Source organism: Triplophysa rosa, linkage group LG13, assembly GCF_024868665.1.
Source record: "Triplophysa rosa linkage group LG13, Trosa_1v2, whole genome shotgun sequence".
Lineage (NCBI taxonomy): Eukaryota > Metazoa > Chordata > Actinopteri > Cypriniformes > Nemacheilidae > Triplophysa > Triplophysa rosa.
This window is the reverse complement of record NC_079902.1, coordinates 11,812,873-11,839,084: the sequence shown is the minus strand read 5'-3', so window position 1 is coordinate 11,839,084 and position 26,212 is coordinate 11,812,873. Positions and strand designations below refer to the sequence as shown.

Sequence of the window (26,212 nt, the reverse complement as noted above, 5' to 3'; positions counted from 1 at the left end):
ATTCTAATTCACAAATTCATTGTTTTTTTTAGCAGGGTAGTATTTTCAGTAAAACCACAGTATCCAGAAATGTACCATTTTCTCTATATAGCTAGTAACCATACTCCTACTAAGCTATTTTCAGTAAAACCACAGTAACTAAACATTTACCATGGTTTCATTATACTAGCTATAGTTTATGTTTGTAGTTAAACTATGGTAATACAAATGGTAATAAATCCAACAAAAACATGGCTTCTACACTTTACTATATACAAGAACCTTACTACTCACTGATAAATTGCTGCTAAAACAAAAAACAAAACACTGCTGTTAAAGACATATAGGCCCAGGGGGCTAATGAGGATAATTAGGCTAAATGATCATACAGGATTATATCTAAACGAAACATATATATGCTAAACATACAAAGCTCTTAAAGGAGTAGCTCACTTCAAAATTTGCCCCCATTGACTTTCCATAGTAGGAATAAAAATTGCTATGGAAAGTCAATGGGGGCAAATTTTGAAGTGAATTACTCCTTTAATACCACTGATACTGTGTATTCAGTAGGTTGCTTCAGAGGCATAAGGTATACGACAATAAAACAATGCACCACTGATATAAAGGAAATGTACTTTTATTACTTGAGTACTTTTAAAAGCACGTACTTCTGTACTTTTACTTGAGAATCTATCTTTACAACGTTTACTTGTAGTGGAGTAATATTTGACCAGTAGTATCTGTACTTTCACTCAAGTTAGGAAGTTGTGTACTTTGTCCGCCTCTGGTTGTGACCCAGATGTAAGTGCAGTGAGCTGTGTTGTCTGTTGATCATGTGTCTTGACAGAATTGTGATTTAGTGACGTGGGTGGGATATAGTGGGAGTGACCCTGTGTTATCTGTGCTGTTGTCTGTGGGAGGCTGCATTAAATGCCTTTTTAGCGTTCTGGTTTTCATACTTTGTTAAAACACTATTATACTTTAAATGAAAGTGCTGAAATGCACCCGCAGCACCCCCTGGCGTCGAGCGAAAGAAAAACTGAAACTGTGTCAAAAATAAATAAATAAAGTCCGCCCACCAATATGTGAATGGAATAGAAAAAGTGTAAGAACAACACAATTTCAAACAGTGACTTCAGTGGGGTAAGATGTAAAGTCTGTATAGCGTGGCACAGGAGATCGGGGTTCTAGTCCAACTCTCGCTGAAAACGCTCTTTTTCCTTTTTCTATAACATTACAGATCATAAAGGACTTTAAAAAAATTATTCATAAAGTTTAGGGTAAGGTTAGGGGTGTAGGGCTTTAATATCTCAATAAGTTGCCATCATTTTAATCATTTTTATAAATATAATGATTTACACTCTGCACAACAATACTGAGTTGCGAATAGTAACGTTATCTGCCACTATTTATAAGTATCAATAGCATCTAACTACTATTTCTACTTAATCCAAAGAAAACACAGCTATTTTGGGTCAGTGTAAAAAGTATTGCTGCCTTGGCTATTTGTACTATTTGTACATAGACACTCCGTAAATGAAAATGTTTTATCAAAAATAAATATAGTACATTTTATTAATGTGTCTATTCACTAATATCCATTGAAAACATTAATAACGTTACTGTTTTTGTTTTAATAACGTTATTGTTAATTGTTATTGTTATTGTCAACCCAGAAAGAAAGGCAACTTTCAGAGTTTTGGATGCACGCCAGCAGTAATGTAAGGCAGTTATTTCTTTATTTGAGATTGTGGCTAGGTCTACAGGCAGAATGTGTAACGTTACGTGTTGATTTCTATGTGCTGTCGCCGTGCAGCATGCAGTTGTGTTTAATGGCATGACTGCCTGGTTTGACCCAGGGTTTATTATAGGTTGATGTTTGAGTGCTTAAGCTGCGGCCGCGCAGCTAGTTTCAGATTGTGCTTTAACTATATGCATACATATAACATGCGTTTGTGTTTGTTTTTATGCTGTAGCCTATAATCACACTGGCATCCTTCTTTATTCTCGGCAGTAACTAATTTTTGCCTCCGTTCTTTTTAACGTCAAACTTAAGCGGCTCACCCATGGCACAGTCATAACTTCTGCCCTGGCAAAAAAAAATTCACAGCACCCCCTGCTCAAAATACGTTGTCATTTAGAGTTAATCATTTTGAATGGAAATTGGTGAAATTCTCATCTGGTGTCAGTGTTAAAGATGTGCCTTTACAATGAAAAAACAAACATATGCTTATTAACAACGCTAAAAATGATGAGGATTAAATGCATGATTAAAGAGCATGACACTGTGCTATTAGTTTGTGCATGGCAGGTTATTTGGACACTTATGTGCTGCCAAACATGGTGTGACATTAAATCATATGGTATGACAGTAATTTTCAAGTCACAGTGTGCTAAAACAGACGGCGTTACGTCATGCATTAAATGCATGTCCACCACTCATGTTCTAGGTTTTTTACAATGTAACAGGCTGAACTGAATTTCAAAGAGACCATCCACAGTCAAAAATCGAATTTTGAACAATTTACATTTACACTTACATTTAGCAGACGCTTTTATTCAAAGCAACCTACAAGAGTGAGAAAAAAAGAAGCAATTCATCATAGGGAGGCTGTAATACAAGAAGTGTCATAACAAGTTACCAGGTTTCAACGATGCTAGATAATACCTGTGAGAGAGTTAACATGTTTCTGTCTAGTATTCACAGAACATGTTTGAGTATTGTGAGAGATATGATTGACCGGTCTGAATTTAGCAGATCATTCCACCAGAAAGAATAGAGAAGTTATTGACAAAAGCTTTCAGGCAAAGTCTTCTTTACTTTTTTAAACTTCTCTTTATTTTCTTCTCATGTCCAGATTGTACCCCTAATAGATCATGTCCCCAGTCCAGCACTTCTGCTCCTAGCTTGTCCACCGTCTCGCAAGCTGTTCCTACCTCACAGTCCAGCAGGCACCTGCGGAGGCAATCAAAAGCAGTGGTAAGACATCTGAACAGTGCCACGGGTGAATTTAGTCAGGATGACGGGATACATGGGTCTACACTATGTGCATGCACATAGTTGTGTGTGCCAGATTTTAAGTAGCGTACATATCAAAGAAAGCAACCTAATCCTAACCTAACAAGTAAACACAGAAATAAACCCTAGTGATAACAAAACATGATAACCTGTTGCAACTCGTTCGCATATAATTGTTGTAGATTGTGATTTAAATTCACTCTTCCATTGTGAATAAAATTTTATCCTAGGTCACTCAGATTATGACAATATTGGGGGCTAGTCCAGTCTCTTATTATCATGCCAAGACGTTTACAATTTGGTGTTAGCGGTGTAGGTTTATGTAGATTGATTTCAGTCTCTGTGAATGGACATTTTACGTTTGTTTGGCAAACGTTTTGGAGCTTTTTTCTGTCAAAGATCTGTGCTCCTCGGTGACTACATAGATTTTCAACTGTTGCAGGAAATGTCGGAGAATGGAGGTGGCGGGCATCTGCTGGTAAAGGCACGCTTCAATTTTAAACAGAACAATGAGGACGAGCTCTCTTTCAGCAAGGGTGAGCTCATCCACGTCACACGCCAGGAGGATGGTGGATGGTGGGAGGGAGCCCTTAATGGCAAGACCGGCTGGTTCCCTAGCAACTATGTACGAGAGGTCAAGCCATGTGGTGAGTGGGCAATCCGAGAGATTGACTTGCATGTAAGCATAGTTCAAAAAATGTCATCCTGATAAGCATTATGAAGAGAGACGTCATAGCACAAATGTATCACTTGTTAACAAATACGGCACTTGTAGGCTAGTCTTACTGTTAAAAGTGACAATTGCCTTTTTCACAAGTGTGTTTTTCACAGTGTTTAATATGGCAAATATTTAAATAGAAGCGTTGCCAGATCTTAAAATAGAAAACAAAAACAAACCCAAAATGAATAGAGATAAAGTGTGTTTCATAAAGAAAACAAATATTTTACTCACAATGACCTGCTTTATTAACTTCCTAAAAGATCTCATTAGGTGAAACAAAACAACACCCAAAAAACACAAATTGTAATACCAACTAGGCGATTCTCTCTAAAAAATATGTTTTATGTCAGCTGAGTCTCTTCACAACCTCATAGCAATCACTAAGTGGTTTAAATATATTTGTATACATATCATAAAATGTTCGCACTGCATTCAGTCATACAGAAGCACACTTCTCAAAACACTGGTCCTTAGATTTTATTGCTGATTTTACATATCTATTGGACCATAATCTTAACCAATATGTCATACATTTTAATATTTTGCTTTGTCAGATAAATAGGAACTGTACTTGCATGGAAGCTGCCTGGGGGGACTTTGCAAAGTGCAGTGCACATACAGTGATGTTTTCTCAAAAAATGTCCCTTTCTTTTATCCAGACAAACCAATATCTCCAAAGGCGATAAAAGGATTTGATGTCCCTCAGCTAACTAAAAATTATTATAACGTGGTGAGTTATTTTACATATGCCACACGTCATCTAAAGGAATCATTTTTCTGGAAGTCGTTCTCATATTTTTGTGCTGTCCACGTCTTTGTCTCTCAGGTCGTTCAAGACATTTTGGAGCATGAGAGAGAGTTTGTCAAAGAACTTCAAACGTTACTTGGCTGTTACCTGCGCCCTCTACCGGCTAGCGACAAGTAATGAAAAAAGCATATGTTACCATGGTTACAGGGTCCTTTTGATAGCAAAACCAAATGACATTTTAGAAAAGTGGGTCGGTCAATGAAAACCCTTGCACACAATGATTCTTCTGTGGCTTTTTCTGCAGGCTGTCTAACACAGACTGTTCCAGCCTGAATGGGAATTTAGAGGACATCCTTTCTTTCCAGCAGGGCTTGTGTCTTGCCTTGGAAGAGTGCTCCAAGTAAGAGCTGTATTTTAGCTTGTAAAGAGATTTTTGCACTACACTTAAGCCTGGATTAATGGCTTCTTAAAGGCAGTTTTAACCCCGGGTTTAAGCAATGACTTGTACTTTCACTTGGTTATGACAGGTGATCATTGCTTTTGCAGTGCACAAGATGCACAGAATGAAACGGTGAGGATGTGGACTGTAATGGCAGGTTGTATAGCAAACGTAAACCAATAATAAACCGCCTCAGTACTTGATTTATTAAATATTCATGCACTTTGTACAGTCACAAAAACGTTCCCACTTAGTTTCAGCATCTGAAACAGGAAAACGGTAACGTGTTAAAATGTTTGACCGTGACTGCAAAGTGCAAACACATTAACTGAAGTGCTGATGATGTCGTATTGTTTTTTCTACATTTCAGAAGTCTCAAGACATCCAGAACAGATATACTGTATGTGCAATCGTTTACATAGATAAGCAAATTATATTATTCATTACATGAAAATGCAAAAAAGAACGTTAATCTAGGGGTTTACAAATGCAGTTAATATGCAGTACACTGTATATGGAAGTCAGGTCAGTTTTATTTTCAGTTTTATATACTGTCATTTTGGCGTGAACTATCCCTTTAAAAGTAAAATGAAATGGAGAAAGGAACGAAAATCATATACAGACACATACACATGCGTGTCTATACATATGTACACACATAGGCATGATATATTACGTTATAGAGAACAAAACACGTGGTATTATTGCCAGTCTTACAAAAGATGAGCTAGAGATGCCTTTAAATAAATGATCAACAAGTCAAAAGAGAATTTGCAATGATATCATGGATTGCACAAACATGAAACAATAAAAGAGGATTGGGCCTGATCATTTGTAGTGTGTGAAGGTGATCGTTCATCTAAAAACAAATCTAAGGATGGCTTGAAGACGAATAATAACAAAAGTTTTATTTTGGGGTGAATAATGCCTTAATAATGCTGAACTCATTGTTTGGGTTTCACAGCACCATCTGGTGGTGCCTTCGGTCATTTCTAATGTGTCTGAAAATGTTTCCACAGTTTCAGTAATTCGCCTCGTTTTAAATTGTAAAACGAACATTTATAAAGCTTATTGACCTAATGTACTGAAGAAAATAATAAGCAGGAGTAACCTGTGCGCCTCTATTATGTTTGTGTTGCTCTCTGTAGGATGCCAGAGGGCCAGCAGCGGATTGCAGGCTGTTACTTGAACCTGATGTGTCAGATCCGAACGCTCTACTTGTCTTACTGCTCTAGTCATCCCTCTGCAGTATGTGTGCTTACTGATCACAGGTCAGTGTCCATACAGCCAATGGCAGGAGTTTGGGGCAGGGCCAATCCGTTGATGAGCAATGGCACGCAAATGATGGGGTGGGAGTGTTTGGAGGGCAGAGTTTTCTGTAATATAAAATGTAACCACTAGGTGTCTCTGTTAAGCTTTGATTCTCTTATGGTTTATAGTGGTGACTAAACCAAAAGTTCCCTTTACTGTCAAGTTTCCATTTGAAGTTCTTTTTTCAAGCATTTCCTTGTTATGTAAAAAATCACTGATATTCAGAAACGGCAAAGCCACATTTTACACGCTTCTTGTATGAGCTTCATCAAGGTTTCTGTTCGTTTTCTCCTTCCATCTCAAAATGCTCCACGACATAAGGAGGGAGTGAAAAGGCAAGACTCTCGCAGGAAGTAGCGCTAACCCAACAGGATATCTATAGCTGTGGTTATGCTGATGGAGGCAGAACGCACACTTTTGATTTCATTGCTTGCTTACTTTCATATCATCCTGCAACCTTTTGCAGCACTTTCCATCATGTAGTCAAGGGCTGTGTTTAGATGATTCATCTTAAGTCTAACTCTCTAGTTTTATCGCAATTTGGCATCTAGTGATGCACGATTCACGCTCATTCTGTCATTTTCCCCAGCTATTGTTATGGTTTTAAGAAGTTATTGTTGACATGCTGGAAATTGACTAAATGCCAGTTTTCGAAATTGACTGTGTTATATGCGTATCGGTTTCTGATTGATATACTTGATTACGCTTTAAAATCTTAAGATGGGCACATTATTTCCCTGTTATTCTCGTGTGGAAACAGAAGAAACTCTTAATCTTAATATTTATTACACTGCATTTGTAGCAATTCTGTGAATTAATTTAATTGACCTTACTGGAGTTTAATTTATTTTAACTTAGTAAATTCTGTTTAGTTCAGTAAATCATTTTTGGGTAAAATATCCCTTCGATAGCTAAATGTACGCCAACAAGGCCAAAATATTTAGACTTCCCCTGGTGTTTTTGTGAAAATGCAAAAAATCAATTTCATTGAAAAATGTTTTTCATTATCATCATGTGCAGTGAGGAGCTTGACAAGTTCATGGAAAGCCAGGGCGCCACAGCTCCTGGTATCTTGACACTGACCACCAGCCTGAGTAAACCCTTCATGAGGCTGGACAAATACCCCACCCTGCTTCAGGAGCTCGAGAGACATGTGGAGGTATCAAGACACCAAACTCACAGACTGTTATATAGCCGGAGTGTTTAAATAACTTGTAATGTTTACAATGACCTCTTTTCTTTCGTATTTTTAGGAAGCCCACCCGGATTACAGCGACGTTCTGAAAGCAACAAGTGTTTTTAAAAATCTTGTGGTATGTTACAGCTCTGATTACATATTTAAGGCAAATATTATATTTCTCTGCTGTCCTTCAGAAACCTTGTATCTTCATCGTGATTTTGATTTTTTGCCATAAATCATTATTATTAGTCGGCGTTTATTTTTGCCACTGGGTTTTGCAAATAGCTTACCAATAAAAAGTATTAAAAAGTGCTTGTCAACATTGACAACGCAGTATTTAATCATTTAAAAAGTACAATGTTCTTTCCATTTGTCGAAAAACGGTGAATTTGGACATACAAGGTGTCAGGACGACAGCAACAATTTGCACTTAAGAGTTCAGCCTGGAGCGTCTATGACATTTTAAGAAACATTTGTCATTTCGTTATCTCATTTCTGTCGTTTCTTAGTTTTGACCAAAACGGAAAAGTTTCCTGCCCTGGGGCAAAAAACCTTTCGTGTGTTTTCTCTTTAATTCCGTTATGCTCTCATGACTTAACCACACAGCAGGTTCACTGCACTTTACAGCTTGGAGGAGATCTGTTACCTGAAATGTAAAGGTTAAGGCGTGTTTCTGTAAGATGTGCTCTAAATAAAGACAGGAACGGATGAGTCATTCTACAGAGACCTCTCAGGTCGAAGGTTTCTTCAGCTCAGTCAATTATAGTATTGTAGCGAGATGTTTCTTTACTAGTATTCTGTGGAACGTTTTGATGTGCTTTTTTCTGTCAGGTAAGGGAGAGTCCCAGTGTCTTGGTTTAGAAGTGCATGTATCATTTAGATTTGGTGTTCCCCCGTGTCTATTTATTCCCAGTGGCAGTTGCCGAAAAAAGGTGACTTGCATGCTATTTTAAGTCTTTTTGGTAAGAAAGTGTCAGCCTGGAACATGAATGTTACATGTCTTGAAAAAACTGCAGTTTGTTGTGTTTATTGATGTTTCTGTGTATTAGAAAGCATGCTTTAGTTTTTATGCTTATTTTGACAGTAAGCCCACACATACCCCAATTGTTTAACCATTCATTTTTATTGAAAGCAGTAACCGAAAAAAAAAAAAAAAAGAATTTAAAATAACATAAATAATCTCCGAATTTATTATATATTATATAATAAATATGTAAGGGATAATCCACAGCTAGCCATGCATTAAAGGATTTTAATGCACTTTGCAGAGGCAACCACCTGACGCGAAGGCCTCCACGATACATATCACGATAGATGGGTCACGATACAATATATTGCTATGTATTTCGATACGATACACATTTGCGATATATTGCAATACTTTAAATAGAAAATGTAAAAAGTAGAGCTAGAAATACAACATGCTGTGCACCAGCGGGGGTTTTCTGTAAGGATAAGTGTAAAAACATCCCTTACCTCTGCAGAGTGGCCATGATGTGCAATGCATGGACCTTTAGATCAGAGGTTTGGGTTCTCAAACTGTGGATTGCGCCCCTCAAGTGGGTAGCACAGGGGAATAAGGTGGCTCACGCAAGTCACTTGGCTGTTGTGGTGCATTACAGTTAAAACAATGAACATGGGCAGTTTAAACCCCTGCTTCATCCGTGCTGTAAATGTGCTGGTGTCACATCCGTGAAAGCACAATAAATGTCATTGTTACTTTTCTTAATAAACTTTTTGTCTAATGCACTGCAGGAGCCAAGTGACTTGTGTCATGACTTGCGAAGCCTACAAACAGCATTATTTTATATAACTCATTACTCCATTACTTATTTTGAAAACCAAAGCACACCCACACATCAGCTCTGAGAGCTCCAAGCGTTCTTATATTTTTCGCCATGCTCGCTTCCACTTTTGGCCGTATGTATATGACATGATTTTTTTTAAATATCGATAGTAGAGGTATCACTATCGATACACTATTGAAAAAATATATATTGCGATAGTTACATGTATCGATATTTTTGCACAGCCCTACCATTTACGTCATTGCAAGTCCACAGTCCAATCTACTTGAATGGGGGAAGGCAGATATTTCTAAAATCGCTGGCAAAAATCCAAATTAAACAGCATATTTCCGATCAATAATTAAACGTGACATGAACTGTACAATAACTTTGGTTTGCCAAGCTTAAATTGTGCTAAAAACCACCTTTTTCGAGGTCGCCTTATCTACTACGCCTGCGCACAGGCTGGCAAGCACCTCACGAGAGCCTCGCCCCAGTGAATCGTCAGCCTTTACTGATTGGCGATTGGCTCGTTTTACTGGAAGGCGGGACTTCGTTCCCTAGAGCGTTGCATTCCTTCCCATTCATTGTAACGGCAGTGGCGCATCTTATTAATATTAATATCTTTGCTGGAACTACCTGTGCATTAAACGGTTTTAAAGGGGTCATATGGCGCGAACACGTGTTTTTCTGTGTTCTTTGGTGTGTTATAAGTTGCCCATGCATGTATTAGACATTGTAAAAATTGAAGTGTCTGAACAAAAGATGCAAAAAGCGAATCTAAAAGCGAATGCTCACCCAGACCTGCCTGAAACGCCTCGTGTAACCACACCCCCACAAATCTACGTCAGTTCGTGGTATGATTTGACTAAGACCGCCCAAATGTATACGCAAGTAAGATGAGTGTACCTGTCAGTACAATTGCTTTGGAACCTGATGTTCCAAAAATACATGTGGAAATATGTGGAAAATACAGCGTTGTTGAACCTTAAATCGTGTATAAACATCGCATTACATCTGAAACAAGCGATAATATTCGTAGTAGCCGTGTCATTTGACCCCTTTAATGCAGACCTTCCAGCCAATCAGAATCGAGTATTCAAACAGACCATGGTATAACATAATATATACTACATCATTTTCTGTATATTGATGTATGTATTCAGTTCTTTAGATTAAATGTCTTACATTTTTTTGGATCCTATCTGGTGTTGCACTTTGTATTTTTTTGTATCTTAAAATTATTGTCCCCTTAATTTAGTTGCATTTTCAATATGTTTAACCTTTGGCTTCTCCTTGACTCATTCTATAACATGCATGTTACCACATGTTTGATCATTTATCAAACCTTGTTTGTTTTAGACTCAGTGCCAAGATCTGCGCAAAAGAAAGAACCTGGAGTTGCAGATCTTGTCAGAGCCGGTGCGAGGCTGGGAGGGCGAGAGCATGAAGTCACTGGGTCAGGTGGTCTACATGTCACAGGTCCACATGCAGAGCACAAGCGAGGTGAGGAAGAGGGTGCGAACCCAGACGTGCCACTGTAGCGACCCAGCCTCACGTGTTACTTTCACAGCTGCGTGGTTGCTGTTTCTTTACACAAAATTTTGGTTGCATTTATAAAAGCAAACTGTGTGAAGATTGTTGCGCAGAACCAAGTTTTCCACGCATGCGTGCTGGTCAGGCCCTTTTTAGTGCAACGGTCAGATACACATACTAATTTCTGAGATTTTGTTGTGTGTTTGAGCCTACGAACGGAAAATGCAAATGTGCAATTTGCTCAAAGCCCCTGCAAAGTTGTGCATCTGTGGTCGCTGAATGCATTATGGCCTTATAACTAAACCCCCTCCAAATCTAATGATCTGGAAAGTCCACAGTGCCCTGAAAACATCATGAGGGGGTTAGTTGAAGGAAAACAAGTAGGTTGAGTAAAATAGCAAAACACAAATAGTGTTTTACTTCCATTCCTGCTGAATATATCCCCTTTCTCTCCTTTGCTTAGCTGAAATATATCTTGGTTTGCTATAGACGAGGTATGATATGTGTTGATCATAGGTAACTGCTATAGCAATTACACCGATCGCCGTATTAGAGCAGTACACAAATCAAAACCTTGTTTGACGTAGAGACATTTGGTGTGTGTGTTTGATGTGTAAGGGTTCTGTAATTGCATTTTTTGTCATGTGCATTGTTATAGATGTGATCATTATATGTAGTAGTAAAATACATGTTTACTGTGCTTGTGTTGTAATGTTCATGCTTTTCTTTTAGGAAAAAGAAGAGAGGTACTTCATGCTGTTTCCTAATGTGATAGTCATGTTGTCTGCCAGCCCGAGAATGAGCGGTTTTATCTACCAGGTGAACACATTGACTTGAACACAGAAGAATGATGCCGTCCCTGTCCGGGCGGAAACTGCATATCTCCATATTTTGAGATTTTAGTTTTTTATAAATCTTATTTGTTGACCCTTTTGTTTGTTTGTGGGTTTCACAAATGTTTAACCAATGAAAAGTGTTGAAAAGAGCTTGTCAACTGACAAAGTGTGTCAAGTGACAAGTCCAGTGGATTTTTTCCATTTTCTGAAAAGGAGAGGCTTCGGAGATACAAGGTTTCTGCCCAACAGGAACGATATGTTTTTCATTAACAAAGACGTTTCTTTGCGTTTATGAAGTTACACGACAAACAGCATCTTTATTTATAAAAAAGGAGCAAGAACCGGACCTTCATTTGTTGTCTGACTCTCTTTTGATAGGGACGGCTTTCATTGACAGGAACCACAGTAACCAAACAGCCGGAGGATACAGAAACGGGCTACTATGCCTTTGAGATCACAGGTTTGTGTCGGACCACACAAACTGAGGAGTCCTTTACACATGCTCAAACTTTTCACTCACGTGGATGATGATGTTGATTTGGTTGTGTTTTCAGGAGGGACGTTAGATCGCATCACCGTGTTCTGCTGTAGTTCACAGGAACTGCAGGAGTGGTTAGAGCATCTTCACGCTTACAGCAAGGAAGGAAGCCCAGTGGGCACAATACTGAAGGTAACAGGCCACATACAACACAAAACGTATGCATTGCATTTATAAGTAGGTTTATTAAATGTAATGGAGGTTCTTACAATGCCTTATGGGATTGCTCTATCAATGTTGCAATTAAGATACAGCTTTGTGAAAGGAACCCTAAAATGTAACCTATGAAGGCAGCTCGCTACGATTCGAAACGGAGATAACAAGTTACATAGTGCACTTCTGCTTTTGAAACTTGTTTTACTGTGTTTTGTTCTTGGCAGAACGTTGAGGGTAAGTCTACCACCACGTCTGGTGCGGCATCCCACCACTTGCCCGGTTTCGGTGCTCCTGTGGCTAACCGAGGCCCTCTCGAACCCCCCAAGATCACCAAGCCCTGGTCCTTAAGCTGTCTGAGGCCAGCGCCGCCCCTCAAACCTTCCGCTGCTCTGGGCTATAAAGAGGTAACAGTCATCTCATGCAGTGTGGAAAACAGTCATAAGAGTTGTGAGTGGGAGCGTAATTCACCTCTGACTGCTCTTGGTGGTCCTGACAGGAAACATATGCACACACCAAGATGCTGTAATATTTGTAAAACAAGGCAGGTTTCTCAGTAGGCAGTTTGCTTTGCCCTCTGCACAATGTTGTGGTGGTGGCGTCGAGATTTTTGTAATCCCAGAATGCTTTTTTGAGGTGCACACTAGTTAAAACTACCCAAAGGCCACTTTTGTTATAACGTGCACTGCGTTTTTATGAGTTTGTGCTAGATATTCTAGCTATATGTTGTCTCATAAATTGCATGTATATACACGTCTGTTTCCCTCACTGTTTTCTCCACCATATTCCTGTTTCTATATTCTCACACACATCTTCATTCTCTCTCCATTTTCTGCTTCTTTAGAGGATGTCTTATATCCTGAAGGTAAGAGGAGTCGTGAGTGTTTTGTGTGTGTGCGTGACAGTGTCTGTGTGCTTGGCTAGCCCTGGTGTCGCTCGCTGTATCCATGCTTGTCTTTACTCTAACACCCTCTCCTGTTTTTCTCTCTCTTTCGGTCTGTGGCACGCGGCTCGTTTCCGGTGTATTTTTGTTCTCTAAAATTTTTCTTCTTCTAAAATCAAGATACCCACAACCCCTATCAGCCACTTTCCTGCATGAAATACGTGCTTGAGTTGCAACACTTATAATAAAGTCTATATGTACATATGCATTAATAACTTTTAAAAAGGAGAATAGCAATGGTAATGAATATAATTGAAGAAAAACCTCTTTGCAATATAAACAGACAAAAAATCTTTTACATTTTCTTTTACATCGTTTACATTTATCTCTAAAAATGTTCTGTGTTTGACCACATGGGACTGTTGAAAATGAACTCTATTATAAACGGATACAGATTTTTGGTGAATTTATTAGGAATTAGAGTATGTTTACAAAACGACAGTGTACTAAAAGCGGAAATGTTTTTCCCTTGGTGTCTTTTAAGTATTGCATAAAGATGATCACTGTTCACACGGATGTTATATAAAGATGTTATATTACTCATGCCAGGCCAGTAGACTGAACCCGTAATAAGCATGCATATGACGTTACCTACAAATTCACATTTTTATAGTTTACAGGGATATTATGTTGTTATGTAAATTTCCTTTTTGGTTGAAAGCGGTGTCATGTAAACACCCCCTTAATTATTCAAATTAAAAAGTCAAATTCAGATTTCATAAGTAAAGACTGTATAGGAAGAAGGTTTGGTTGCTTGCTTTCACTTTATTTTATCTTTGTCAACTTTTTTTTTTTTACTTTCGCTTTTGCTTCAGAGAGTTCATCTAAAACCTAAAATGACTTTGCACAAAGCATGAAAGAATTGTTTGTAATCGCACAGCAATAATATATTGGTCAATGAGCTACACATGTTCTTTACAGATTTTTGTTCATGCAGAATCTTACTTTTAAACTTTGACTTGCTTTGTTGTTATTCTGTCAAACCTGTGACAAAACTGTTATACATGGTCATTAAAGGGATACTTCACCCAAAAATGAAAATTCTGTCATCCTTAACTCACCTTCGAGTTGTTCCAAATCTGTATAAATGTCTTTGTTCTGATGAACACAGAGAAAGATATTTGGAAGAATGCTTATAACCAAACAGATCTTGCCCACCTTTGACTCCCATAGTAGGAAAAATTACTTTATCTTTTTTATTGTTCTGTTGAACATAAAAGAAGACATTTTGAAGAATGTAGGACAGCAAACGGTTCTGGGGCACTTTTGACTACCATTGTATTTTTCCTACTATGGCAGTCAATGAGTGGCAAAATCTGTCTGGTTATAAGCATTCTTCCAAATATCTTTCTCTGTGTTCATCAGAACAAAGACATTTATACAGATTTGGAACAACTCGAAGGTGAGTAAATGATGACAGAATTTTCATTTTTGGGTGAAGTATCACTTTAAGATGATTCCTAACATTGCAGTACCATAACCGTGTTTTCATAACAGTGACAGAAATAACATATTAGTCTTCATGAAAGTTGACCTTTAAACATTGAAGTTGAGGAGCTGTATAAAAACGCTTTAGTGAATAAAGCCTTCAAGCTAGAGGTATCTTATAGATGACTCACTGTGTTTGTTATTAGTAGATCATAAAGGTGATGAAAACCATGTGGAGCTACTGTAATAAAGTCAAGCAATGACTTGTTTTGAAATAATTGGTTCACCAACAGCCATGGGCGTAGCTACATGGTGGCCATGGGTGGCCACGGCTACCCCTGAATGATGGATGGCCACCTATCTGGCCACCTCTGTTGTGCGAAGCAGTTTTGAGATGCGTGTCGGAGTTTACAGAGTGCTGCGCAGATCATTTAGCAAATGCACTGAAAGTAACGCGATAACATTACTCTCGCGTTAATATGATGTCATATGCTGACGCACTGACGCAAACAGTCTGAGTGCTATTAGCTGAACAGCTGCTAACCTCTTTGCTTCGTGACAGTGTACTGTCTGTGTACCATGGAAGTTCATCGCGAGCAGAAGGATCAGGGTAGGGTTGCACCAGCCATTCGTAAATTCTTTCTTAAACGTGAACATAAAGTCCACACTAGAGGCTTAGTAACTACTTAGTAATCTGTATGTTATTCGGTTGCACCATTTGGTCTTAAGGCAGAACGTAGCTAGTTCGTAAGCTCTCCGTAAAGTAATGCGTAACGTTAGTCGCATAATATGACGTTTACCTTCAACAGTCCAATAGCACCCTTTAAATTCATGAGAAAAAGTTGTTGAAATGTTGTGAATTTCAAAACATTCTTGATTTAAACTTATTTTACCTCACATAATAACGGTAAAAACGGTATATAGAATACTACCTTTCATGAATAACATATTTAAAAGTAGATTAATAAACAAATGCTGTTTAAAACAATACAGCCTACTTAATGCAATAATAAATGACATGCAATATGGGTGATTTCATTTTACTGCCAACCGCCAATTAAATAAAAAGAAGATTATTTCATTTTGACGTGCACAACAGAGGCAGATATACACACACGGAGGCGCACTAGGGCGGTTCGTGTTAGAGCAGTCAAAAATTAAATGTCATCACATAATGTTCTCTATTTTAAAAGGTAAGTGACTGTAAATGTCAGCATTATCATGTGTGTAAATCATTGAAGAATGTCGAGTGAAACAAGAGCTTATTCTGTTAGGAGGCTTCCGTAAATATTTAGTTTATACGTAACATTACGCTTCAACTAAGTTGAATGGTGCAACTCAAAAATATTTTGTAGTGCGTACGTTGTAACTTAATGCCCGTTTAAGTCAAAACTACAGTAGGCTAAGTTGTAACTTATGCACAGCTGGTGCAGCTGGCCCCAGTAAAATCAGTCTTGTTTAACTGGATTTCATTCATTAATTATATTTTTGCAAAAGTTTAAGTTGGGGTACTGCAATGTTTATTTTCTATAAAGAATACTATCTTACTGCAAATGATAGCTAGCAAATTATTTTAAAATAATGCTAGCACATGAAAGCATTGCAAATAAATTGTTTACTTTACGTTCTTTGTGTATGTTTTTGACCAGCAAACTATGTGTAATGAAGAATTGGTGTAAATTACAGTAGAAGTTAAAGAATTTCTGTCTGTAAGGATTTTTTGGTCACCCTAATAAAATCACTGGGTCTTACCTGGCCACCTCTAAAAGAAAGTTCTGGCTACGCCCCTGCCAACAGCAAACATCACTCAGTTTGCAAATTGTTTTTATTTAGAAGTCCCTAATACTCGACAGTTAAACTATCCCGAATGGCGTCACAACTTATGTAAGATACCATTCATTGCTCTAATTGCTTGGCATCCTCACTTGGGATTCAGACACAAATGAAGGTTTGCAGGTTCGTGGTTTTATTCTGAGCTCAGCGAACACTTACTTCATCAACATCACACTGTTTCCCCAGGACTCCAGCAAAAGCCCCGGACCCATCAAAAAGTTTCTCCCCAGGAAAAAAACTGAGAGAAAACCGTCAGATGATGAATTTTTGCTTAGAAAAAGTAGGTACATTCTTCACAAAACTAAGAAGTGTTGAACTATGTGCTCTTCCTGTAGATCAACTGTTGCTATAGTTATGGTGCTACCAACACTAAGGTAATGGGTTCAGTTCTCAGGGAATACAGAATAAATGTAATACATTAAAGATCTTTTTAGCGAGACCTTTAAGCATTTTGAAATATTAATACATGCATGCTGATCTTGTTTCTATGATGGATAGGCACAGCTGCTCTGGAGGAGGATGCCCAGATACTCAAAGTGATTGAGGCTTACTGCACTGGAGCTAGTGTTCACCAGACCACCACAGGTGAGATCTGCCCACCATACATACTCGAGTAAAACTCCTCTAGTAATAAGTACAGACTAGTAGGAATATTAAATCATGCAGATTTACAGATAATAGATTACTTGCTATCTGCCTTTAAAGGGATAGTTCCTCCAAAAATGAAATTTCAGTCATCATTTTTTCACCCTCTTGTCATATCAAACCTGTATGACTTTTTCTTCTGCAGAACACAAAAGAAGATATTTTGAAGAATGTCAGTAACCAAACAACAACGGTATCCATTGACTTGCATTGGTTGTCCATACAATAGAAGTGAATAAGGTACCGCTGTTGTTCGGTTACCAACATTCTTCAGAAAATCTTCTTTTGTGTTTTGCAGAAGAAAAAGTCATACAGGTTTGAAATGACAAGAGAATTTGAGTTTTTGGGGGAACTATCCCTTTAAGATGGTGTTTGTGTGCTCTCAAGGTAGCCATCCAAGATGGTGGATGAAGATTTTTGGTACGGAGCCACAATCTAACCTTTCATTTTTATATGCAGCTGTTCGTAAGGAATGTGTCCCTCAAGTGCTGCTGCCAGATGAAGAGAAGATCATTATTGAAGAGATGAAGAGCAATGGACAGACAGTCATTGAAGAGAAGTATGTTTAGAGGACAGAAGTACTTCAAGACATAGTTGACATGAGAAGAATTAGCATTTGTTTAGTTTAATGTTTGTGAAAAGGTATTTGTGCTGAGATTTTTTTAAATAATGTCATGAACATTTTTTTGCAGAAGTCTTGTTGATGCAGTGTATGCTTTAAAAGATGAGGTCCATGAATTAAAAAAGGTACAGTTTTTATATATATTTTCACTTTGTGATGTCTTTGTCACATGTTACTTTCGCTCGTGAATCTAGGAGAATAAATGGATGAAACAGTCTCTGGAAGAGGAACAGAAGTCCCGGAAGGAGCTGGAGCGTGTGGTCAGGAAGTTGGCTAAGCAGAAGAATGACTGTTCGTGGGAAGAAGCAGGCCACTAAACAACGTGTTTCTGTGTGTGTGTGTGTGTGCGTGTGTGTGTGTGTGTGTGTGTGTGCGTGTGTGTGTGTGTGTTTTATTATGTGTTTTTCACCGACCTCCACACGATCAACATTTTTTGGAAAGTCGCCAAGTCGGGGATTTTCCACAGTTACTCTAAACATTTTTTTTAGGATGGAGATGCGATGATCATTTCAACTCTGATTTCTCCCGATGCGGATAATTATCACTGTCGTTTGCTTCGAGCTCCTGTGATGTGATCTGTACAAACCAGCTATGGACGATGTGAAAAAAGAAGTTTTACAGATTAATGTTGTGGATTAGGACCACCTCAGGAAACTGATGGATTTCTATCCTTCGGTTAGCCAGTCATCGTGTAACATAAGCACTCCAAGATATACAGTTGGGACAGAATGATGGCGCCTCTTCTTTTCAAATGAAAAAAAAACTGATTTCAGTCGTGGACTTCGGTGTGTCATCTGCTAAACGATAAATCGATTCCATAAAGCGTTCCCACATGTGCCGCTCTTGCACAAGTGAAATATATTCTATGAAAGACATAGGAGTGATGGAGAAGGTATTTGGACTTTGTAGAACGTCAAGTATTACACAAAATCTGTCCCATTTCTGCTTTTATAATGTGAAAAAGGTTCTCATGCTCGAGGATCTTTTAGGTGGACACTTTTAGATTTGTGCACATGAACGACATGAGATGCCCTATTTGCCATCTTGCAGTTTTAGTTAAATTTTTATCATTTTCTTTATGAGCTTCATTGCACCATTGCAGGTTTAGCTTTGACGTATTTAAAACATTGTGTTACCCAAACAATCACTCACATCAGCATTTGGTGTACAGTATTTCTAAAACAGCCATTGTGTCACATTATCATGCTTTGATAATCATTCTCATACTAGTCTAAAGCTATCAGGGATATAATTGTCAGAAATATTGTCACATTTACAATACTATACTAACACGAAACATCATGTATGTATATCATATATACTTGCATACGGTATAAATTATGTATATATCATAGGTACTATGACAAAAGAACCATATAAAGCTTTTTATAACAAAAAATACAGTACGATATGTCAACCTCCTTTTTCAGAGGCTTGAAACTTTCATATATATCTTGAACCAAAAAAGTCCAGATTAGTGGTACTAGAGGCCCTTTAAGGACTCCTGATTGGTGAAAAGTGTGTTAAGAGAAACATAAAGAACTATAGGCACTGATATTTATTCCTCGCTTCATATTTGAATGAGAAATGGAGTCGGATCCCCGTTTTATTTTATTTTTTAGCAAATTTTTTCCTGTCTGCAGTTGCCACAGGAGGTGCAGTGCATTGTGTTTTGTATTTACTCATTCCCACTGTGGCACGGTCATGTCTGTCGCTTCTTTTCTTGAATTCTTGCCAGAATTAGAAATAGTTCATGTTCAATGGGTGAGTAATAACACGACAGGTTACACAAATGACATGTTTCAAGACCTAAACCCTTTTATCTATTCATTACCGGTGTAACACGAATGTGACTAATGCCTTTTATAGCTGTAAATCAGAGGAACACGTTTATTTTACCGTAGAGGAGAAATGCATTCAAAGAGCCATAGTGAGAAGAACTGGGGGTTGAGTTTTTATTTTGTTCCTTTTGAAACCCACCGGTGCTCACCTGGTGAAGAAGCAATAGAAGACTGTTGTTACAATTACTGTGCATTCATTATGGAGCCGGTTCTTCCCTTGGAAGGAGTACTGTATAAAAATACTTCAGATTAGGCAATAAGATGTGCTCTGCGGTGCACAATATAATGCTGTTACCGTGGTACTGTGTGTAGTTCTGTTTGTGTGTGTTTGTTTCCGAATTGTTTTACAACAAGTAACCTTGCATGCCATGCATTACACATAGCCTTAAATATAGTTTCAACGTTTTAACCCCAATAGATTGTATTGCTGTTATTTTGCAAACTCCTGCGTTTTTAAAATTGTCTAAAAAGATGACAACAGCGTGTTTATCCTGACGGTCTATGTGTATTTGTAAGTATTACGTAGAATGTGATGGGTTGAAGTGATCGGTGGCGTGTGTAATGTGATTGTTCGCAACTAGACGTGGCTGCCGGTCTCAATTGAAAGGTGCTTCAAATCCACTGTGTACTTCAAATGAATGTGTCAGGAAAAGAACTGACTACCTGATATCCCTAGCACTTTCAGATCATAAGCGATGGCTGAAAAACGTCCGTGTCTGGTTGCTTTCGAGTCCACGAGTTTTATTTTTTGCAGGGCTGATCTATGCAATATGTGTGCTTGTATATCATTTGTTTTTTAGTACTTGTGTTATTTTGCCCGCATTTCAATAAGGAATTGTTTTAATAATAAAATAACATTTTAATGCTGTTTGCCTGCTTGCATTTTTTGACATGAATGTTTGTGGATCAGAGGTGAAAGTTAACGAAATTCCACCTAATCTGTAATTATAATCTAGACGGAGGTCTGCGTGTGTTTTAAGATATCATCTTTGTGGTAGTCTTGTGGGAGGGGCAGATTTTCAACAAACGGATGGCAGGTGTGGAGGGAGCGTAGCATGAGAACTTCCTGTAAGCCGAGGCAGCAGCGTGGCTCTGAAATGAACACGCGTTTGTCACTTCAAACTCAGTCTTTACATGGAGGAGGACGCAGTGTAGTGAAAACACTGCTAGTGCTACTGTAGTTGGTTTTAAATAGAAGGGGAAAACTGAGTGTAGGCTTGGACAACTTTCTCCTCAACCTCTTCCTACACTTCATTTGCAAACTCTATAATTAGGATTTTTCTCGACCTTTACACGGCCGATTGGAAACTGGGGGAAATTGTATGAAAACAACTTTGTTTGTGGGAATTGTGTGATCATAGAGTTGAAATACACAGTCAAATGTGTGACTTTAACTTGGCCGTTTTTAATTTTTTTATTATTCATTTTAAGTCTGTATCTATTTTATCTATTGTTAGAATTTGATTTTGATTTGTTTTTATTTGTGATCTGGTGGACATTTGGTTATTAGCTCTAAAATGGCCTTCAGTCTCTTTCTTCATAAATCGGGGATTTATAATGTATATTCTTATAACGGAAATATCGCATTTTGAGTAACATTTTGGAAATATCGAGACTGTTAGACTAGTGGTACATTTCAATAGTTTTTGTTTTGTTGAATCGGGTTTAAATTGTTGTTTGTTGCGCTGTGAATCAAAAATGAAATGAATAGTTCACCCAAAAATGAAAATTCTGTCATCATTTACTAAGATTGTTCCAAACCTGTATAAACGTATTTGTTCTGCTAAACAGAATGGAAGATGTTTGGAATAATGTCAGTAACCAAACAGATCTCATCCCCCATTGACTCCCATAGTAATTATTTTCCCTACTATAGGAGTAAATGGGGGGTAAGGTCTGTTTGGTCACTGACGTTCTTCCAAATATCTTCCTTTTTGTTTAGCAAAACAAACAAATTTATACAGGTTTGGATAAACCTGAGGGCGGGTAGGCTAAATGATGACAGAATTTTCATTTTTGAGTGAACTTTCCCTTTAAGATAAAAAAATCAATCATAATTTTGTCAGTATCCATGAATAAATATGGTCAATACTTTATTATTATTATTAAAAAAAGAATAGCAAACAATAAAAGGAATTCTGAAAAAGCAATAAATAATTTAAAACTAAACAAGCATTCATGGCTTGAAGACATTCATGGTATTCCTATCGGGTTGTTTTATCAAATGAACAGTATAATTAAAAATGAAATTCAGGAAAAGTCATAAGGTCTTCCCCGTTTTCTCAAAGAATAGGAGATATCCATACTTGAATTGGGTGACATCTAAATGAGAGAGTGATGTGTGCAATTATTATTTTTTGGGTCATGTCTTCATAGTTTAATGTCTGGTTCATGTCTGCAATGATCCATGTTTAACTATAGTGTCTCTGTGATCCAGTCCATCCTCTGATGATCTCATTTTGTAAATTTCTCCCTTTGTCAGTTTTGTCCTTCAGAGTTTATTACTATAATTTGAATAATCCAAAACTGCACGAGTCTTTGTTCAACAAAGATGTGTTTGTTACTTTAACGTATAGCTCTTGTTTTTCTTTTAAATGAAACATTCCTGACAGGGAGGCAGTGCATATATCTGGTGAGTTTGAATCCAAGCTGCAAAAAGATTTTAGGATCTCCTCTGGTTCCTGGTTGGGTCCTTTTCTCCATATAGATTGCTTTAATGAGCTGCTTGAATGTTTGGAGAAAGTGATTTGGGAATAGATAAAGTAGATCCCAGGACTTTTGATAATCAACGTGTCCCTTGCTTTGCTAGTCTCTACATCCCGTATCAGTGAATGATCTTTATTCCAAACAAGTTGTTTGTTTGAACCTGGATGGGTGATAAAACAAAGAATATTGTTTAGCATGAATAATTTGTATTATTTTTTCATAATAAAATCTCAAGTACTAGACTAAAAAAACATAGATCTTGGTTTGACATTTACCTGCTTGTTCCTCCTGAAGAACCATGTGTGCTGCTGGTCCATTAAAAGATGGTGCTAGTCCTTTCATAGGCGCTGCTGCTGCTGCAGAACAACACAACAGCATTCAGTCGTACAATGCAGTATGCTATAATATTAAGACACCGTTTAAAAAGTATAAAAGTGAGAAAAAGTGAAAAATACCAACCTTCTCTCACTGCGAAAGCCTTTGGGATAAAGAAAAAAGTCGATTATTAGAACATATTCATTCACTGTGCATCTTATTATGAGGGGTCATTTTCATAATGTAAGAGTTTGGTTTTAGGTTTTTAGAATAGTCCAGAAGCCCTGCTTAATTTGTCCTTGTCTCTACTCATTCATCATTTGTAAACCATTTCTTCTTAAACCTTTATTTATTTAATTTATTGTATTTTATTTGAATCGGCATTTGTCAATATTTACTTAAAGTTTATTTTTGTTGCTTTGCTGAGTTATTATTGGGTTGCTCATTTTAACCCATATACTGTAGCCCATATAATGAAACTGCAAAATCTGTGGAGTAATTTGGTTTTTTGGCTTCCTCTTGTCAAAGTAATGCTGGTTTTTGTTGCTTTTGTTTCTTTGATACTCGCAACGTGGTATAACATGATGCTTTGTGCATCTAACCACAGAGCCCAGGAAACTGAGAACAGGCCTCTATAACCATTTAAGTATAATTCTTCTGTTAGTTTAGAAAAATGGATTTAATTTCTATGGTTCTCTCTCTCTCTCAAAAAAAAAACATAACAAAACACCTAAACACTGTATATACTACACCTGAGGTTACATAACATACTGTTATTCAGTGAAATATTCATTTGTTTCTTTTTATGTACGCGTTTTCGATGATCTATAATGTCTGTGTGATACAAACAGCACATCTTTAAAAAATCTTTTTACTCAAAATTCATTAATCTGAAGTGACACTTGACACAACCTGACCCCGTTTACATCTCGTTGTGCACAAAACCTAAAATCAATTATTTTCTAATTACTTAAATACCTTTAAATGATATATAGTAGATAATAATAACAATACAATTATCTTAAGAAACCATTTATATATATTTAATGTTTTTAACATTTATAAAAAATGGAACGTGTGTATGGAACTTTTTCTTTTTTCTACGTAAATTGCGATAAACAGAAATGTTTGAATTAATATTCAATAACAATAGACCAGTACCCACCTGACTGAATTTTTGGGACAGGTAAAAGAAACCTCCGAAGGTCATCACCATTAGAAGCAGAAGCATCACACATAAAATCTTGAGTAAAGGTGTGGTGCCCGGCTGCGGTGGCAGGGGTCTGCTGTATCCTGCCCGTGGAGGCACCGGTGGTGGATTGTAGCTAGTGTGAAAGGTGTTTATCATGATGGAGATGGGAAGAGCTGACGAGAGAAGGGACGTGTACTCCAAAGAGACCCATGCACTTCTGAAGAGCTGTTCTCAACAGCAATGGAGCTCATTTGAGCACAACTTCCTGTAAGATGTCACCTTATAGGGAGAGACTGACGCCTTTTACGCAATTGTGCTTAAATAAACACGTGTTCTGTTCTAAGATCTGATCAAAGAGACCATTCATTTACAACAGGTTTCTCTTGCACAATGGTTGTTCATTCAAAATCTGCAGTTCAGATATTCTGTCCTCTCCGGGCCTTTAACTGACTTATAAAAATCAGCCGAGTGGTCTCAAAATGCATTTGGATTTTGCAAAATAAGACATCTACAAACACATTAGGCTCAATCTTTAGTCATGTTGACTATATTTTTACAAACACTTCTTGACAACTGGCCTGTCACCGTTAGGTTCACACAGGTACCCTGGTCGTAACCACAAGTGCATCATATGAACCGTGGACATTTTGACTTATTTTTGAACGCTACAGGTATGTCAATTGTTTATCATTTCTTTAAAAATGTCTATTTTATAATCTAATTCATCACGTTTCTAAATACTTTTAGGGTCGCTGCGTGTGTTGCATGAATTATCGGTGACCGACAAGTGCACTGCTGGCATCAAAATAAGTCTTTGCCACAGGAAACTGTGCAAGCAGAATCTTACACCTCTATTTTATCTGACCACATTAAAAAAAGACATGGCACATAACTTCTGCACATCTGTGAGTACACATGGACACACACACATGTTGTTTTCAGGCAGTCCCTGATTCTTTCATTTATAATCATCGATAAGTTTCCAGTTTACCACATCTATAACAACTCCTCGACAACACATGAAATAACCCTTCATTCATGCAGCTGACCTACATGCAGCTTCCAGTTTTAACCACTCAGTGGTGGTGGCTTGTAAGCACAGCTGACCTTCTTTAACTGATGCATGAACTCTTGTTGCTGTATGTAAATGAGCATCTAGATGCATGTGACAGACAGCCAGAGTGCAGCTATTTCTTTTCAGTGCTTCAATGCCACCATAGTATTTCATATTATGTAGGGAATGTTCATCTTCCTCTGACCCCCCTCCAAACATAAATAAGGTTTGTTGTGGTCTAAAATGTCTACACTAGTAACTGCTGATAATCTAGTCTCGAGAAACTCTTGGCAAAGGAAAAAACAACAGGTTTCACATGAACTGCAGCGCTTCTAACCTCAGTTCCACCCCCACTCTAGTTTATATTCAATGCTTCTGCCAGCATTCAGATTTTCCGAAGTCATCACTTTAATTTCATTGCGAAGGAGTCACCGAAGACACGATTAGATCCTGATGACCGCACCCTTGACCTTTATATACAGAAAGAGTTGCAAAACATAGTTTGTGTGTTTTACTCAGTGTGCATGCATCAGTGTGGGTGTGTTTGTGCGTGGGTGTGTGGATGCGGATTCATATGTGATCATTTACATATTTCAATGCTTCAAATATATGCAGTGCTCATGAGAAATTAAGTGATTTACATCTGGCTATCATGTGCCATGTGCATCTATGCAGAAATCTAAGCAGAGTAATATTTCTTTCAAGATTTCGTTCTTTTCTTAATACACTCCATGTATTAGAATAGAGGACAATAGTAATTAAGTAATATAACACTCAAAGAGTCATTTTATAGTAATCCAGAAATATATTCATCACAGCTGAGTAACCCTTTATATTTTTAGTATTTGACTGATAGTTTGAGACTGGTTGTATACAGTGTCATGATACGCAAAAATTCCACAGAAAATGCACTTTAAAATTACAAGCTCATGCAGACAGAAAGAATGGGAGACACTAGTCACGGCTTTTTTTCTTTGAGGGTGAGGAGTGGGACATGGAAGTATGACTGACAGCACATGACTCACATAGGTTTATTTTGTGCGGGTGTGTGGAACCAAGTATAAGGAAGTGGCACATATTACGCTTCACACTTTTTGAAAACGATGCAGGATTTTGCCCTTTAAATGTTCTGGCTGGAATAATAAAGTAAGATGTTAAGTTTTAGCATTTGCAACATAACACAGCTATACAAATCTATGCACTTGAAAGCTTGCAAAACATACAAACTGCAGTTTGTTCCAATAATGAAAAATACTTGATTTAAATTATGACAATAGTGAAGTTAAACTAAGTAGAAGAAAAACCCATGCACATATTATTGGAAAGCACAATAACAGAAATATTGTTTACTGGGCAATCTCGATCTCAATTTGAGTTTTAAAT

The 26,212-nt window shown here is 37.6% G+C and overlaps 2 protein-coding genes and 1 long non-coding RNA gene across 5 annotated transcripts in view; 2 read left to right on the top strand and 1 right to left on the bottom strand.

Moving 5' to 3' along the window:
* arhgef6 (Rac/Cdc42 guanine nucleotide exchange factor (GEF) 6) overlaps positions 1–20,432 on the top strand; it is a 29,817-nt gene extending 9,385 nt beyond the window's left edge. Inside the window, exons 4-22 of one of the 3 annotated variants that reach the window (XM_057349063.1) lie at positions 2,841–2,962; positions 3,444–3,648; positions 4,382–4,452; positions 4,549–4,643; positions 4,775–4,870; positions 6,058–6,180; positions 7,241–7,379; positions 7,474–7,533; positions 10,550–10,693; positions 11,456–11,542; positions 11,938–12,019; positions 12,114–12,229; positions 12,478–12,657; positions 13,095–13,115; positions 16,641–16,734; positions 16,953–17,039; positions 17,559–17,658; positions 17,792–17,846; positions 17,916–20,432. In XM_057349063.1, the coding sequence (XP_057205046.1) occupies positions 2,841–2,962; positions 3,444–3,648; positions 4,382–4,452; positions 4,549–4,643; positions 4,775–4,870; positions 6,058–6,180; positions 7,241–7,379; positions 7,474–7,533; positions 10,550–10,693; positions 11,456–11,542; positions 11,938–12,019; positions 12,114–12,229; positions 12,478–12,657; positions 13,095–13,115; positions 16,641–16,734; positions 16,953–17,039; positions 17,559–17,658; positions 17,792–17,846; positions 17,916–18,038 (2,000 nt within the window). In that variant the 3' untranslated portion in view covers positions 18,039–20,432. The remainder of the gene's footprint in view (positions 1–2,840; positions 2,963–3,443; positions 3,649–4,381; positions 4,453–4,548; positions 4,644–4,774; positions 4,871–6,057; positions 6,181–7,240; positions 7,380–7,473; positions 7,534–10,549; positions 10,694–11,455; positions 11,543–11,937; positions 12,020–12,113; positions 12,230–12,477; positions 12,658–13,094; positions 13,116–16,640; positions 16,735–16,952; positions 17,040–17,558; positions 17,659–17,791; positions 17,847–17,915) is intronic. The other 2 variants (XM_057349064.1, XM_057349065.1) reach the window with 2 other exon arrangements.
* Positions 10,702–11,218, top strand: LOC130563509 (uncharacterized). The gene is made up of 2 exons (XR_008964134.1): positions 10,702–11,103; positions 11,187–11,218. It is a non-coding gene; the product is annotated as an uncharacterized LOC130563509 (long non-coding RNA).
* Positions 20,433–21,630: 1,198 nt separating the features above from the next.
* On the bottom strand, positions 21,631–26,212 carry cd40lg (CD40 ligand). Its single transcript, XM_057349078.1, has 4 exons — positions 23,749–26,212; positions 22,728–22,746; positions 22,544–22,624; positions 21,631–22,428 (listed from the first exon to the last, which is right to left on the bottom strand). Exons 1-4 carry the CDS (start codon positions 23,929–23,931, stop codon positions 22,067–22,069), a joined length of 645 nt encoding a protein of 214 aa, XP_057205061.1. The 5' UTR covers positions 23,932–26,212; the 3' UTR covers positions 21,631–22,066.

Excerpts from the sequence above, each read along its gene's own strand:
- cd40lg (XM_057349078.1), bottom strand. The coding sequence starts at position 23,931 with ATGATAAACACCTTTCACACTAGCTACAATCCACCACCGGTGCCTCCA. Across the intron at positions 22,429-22,543 it reads TCTTCAGGAGGAACAAGCAG|GTTCAAACAAACAACTTGTT; the intron begins GTAAATGTCAAA and ends TCACCCATCCAG.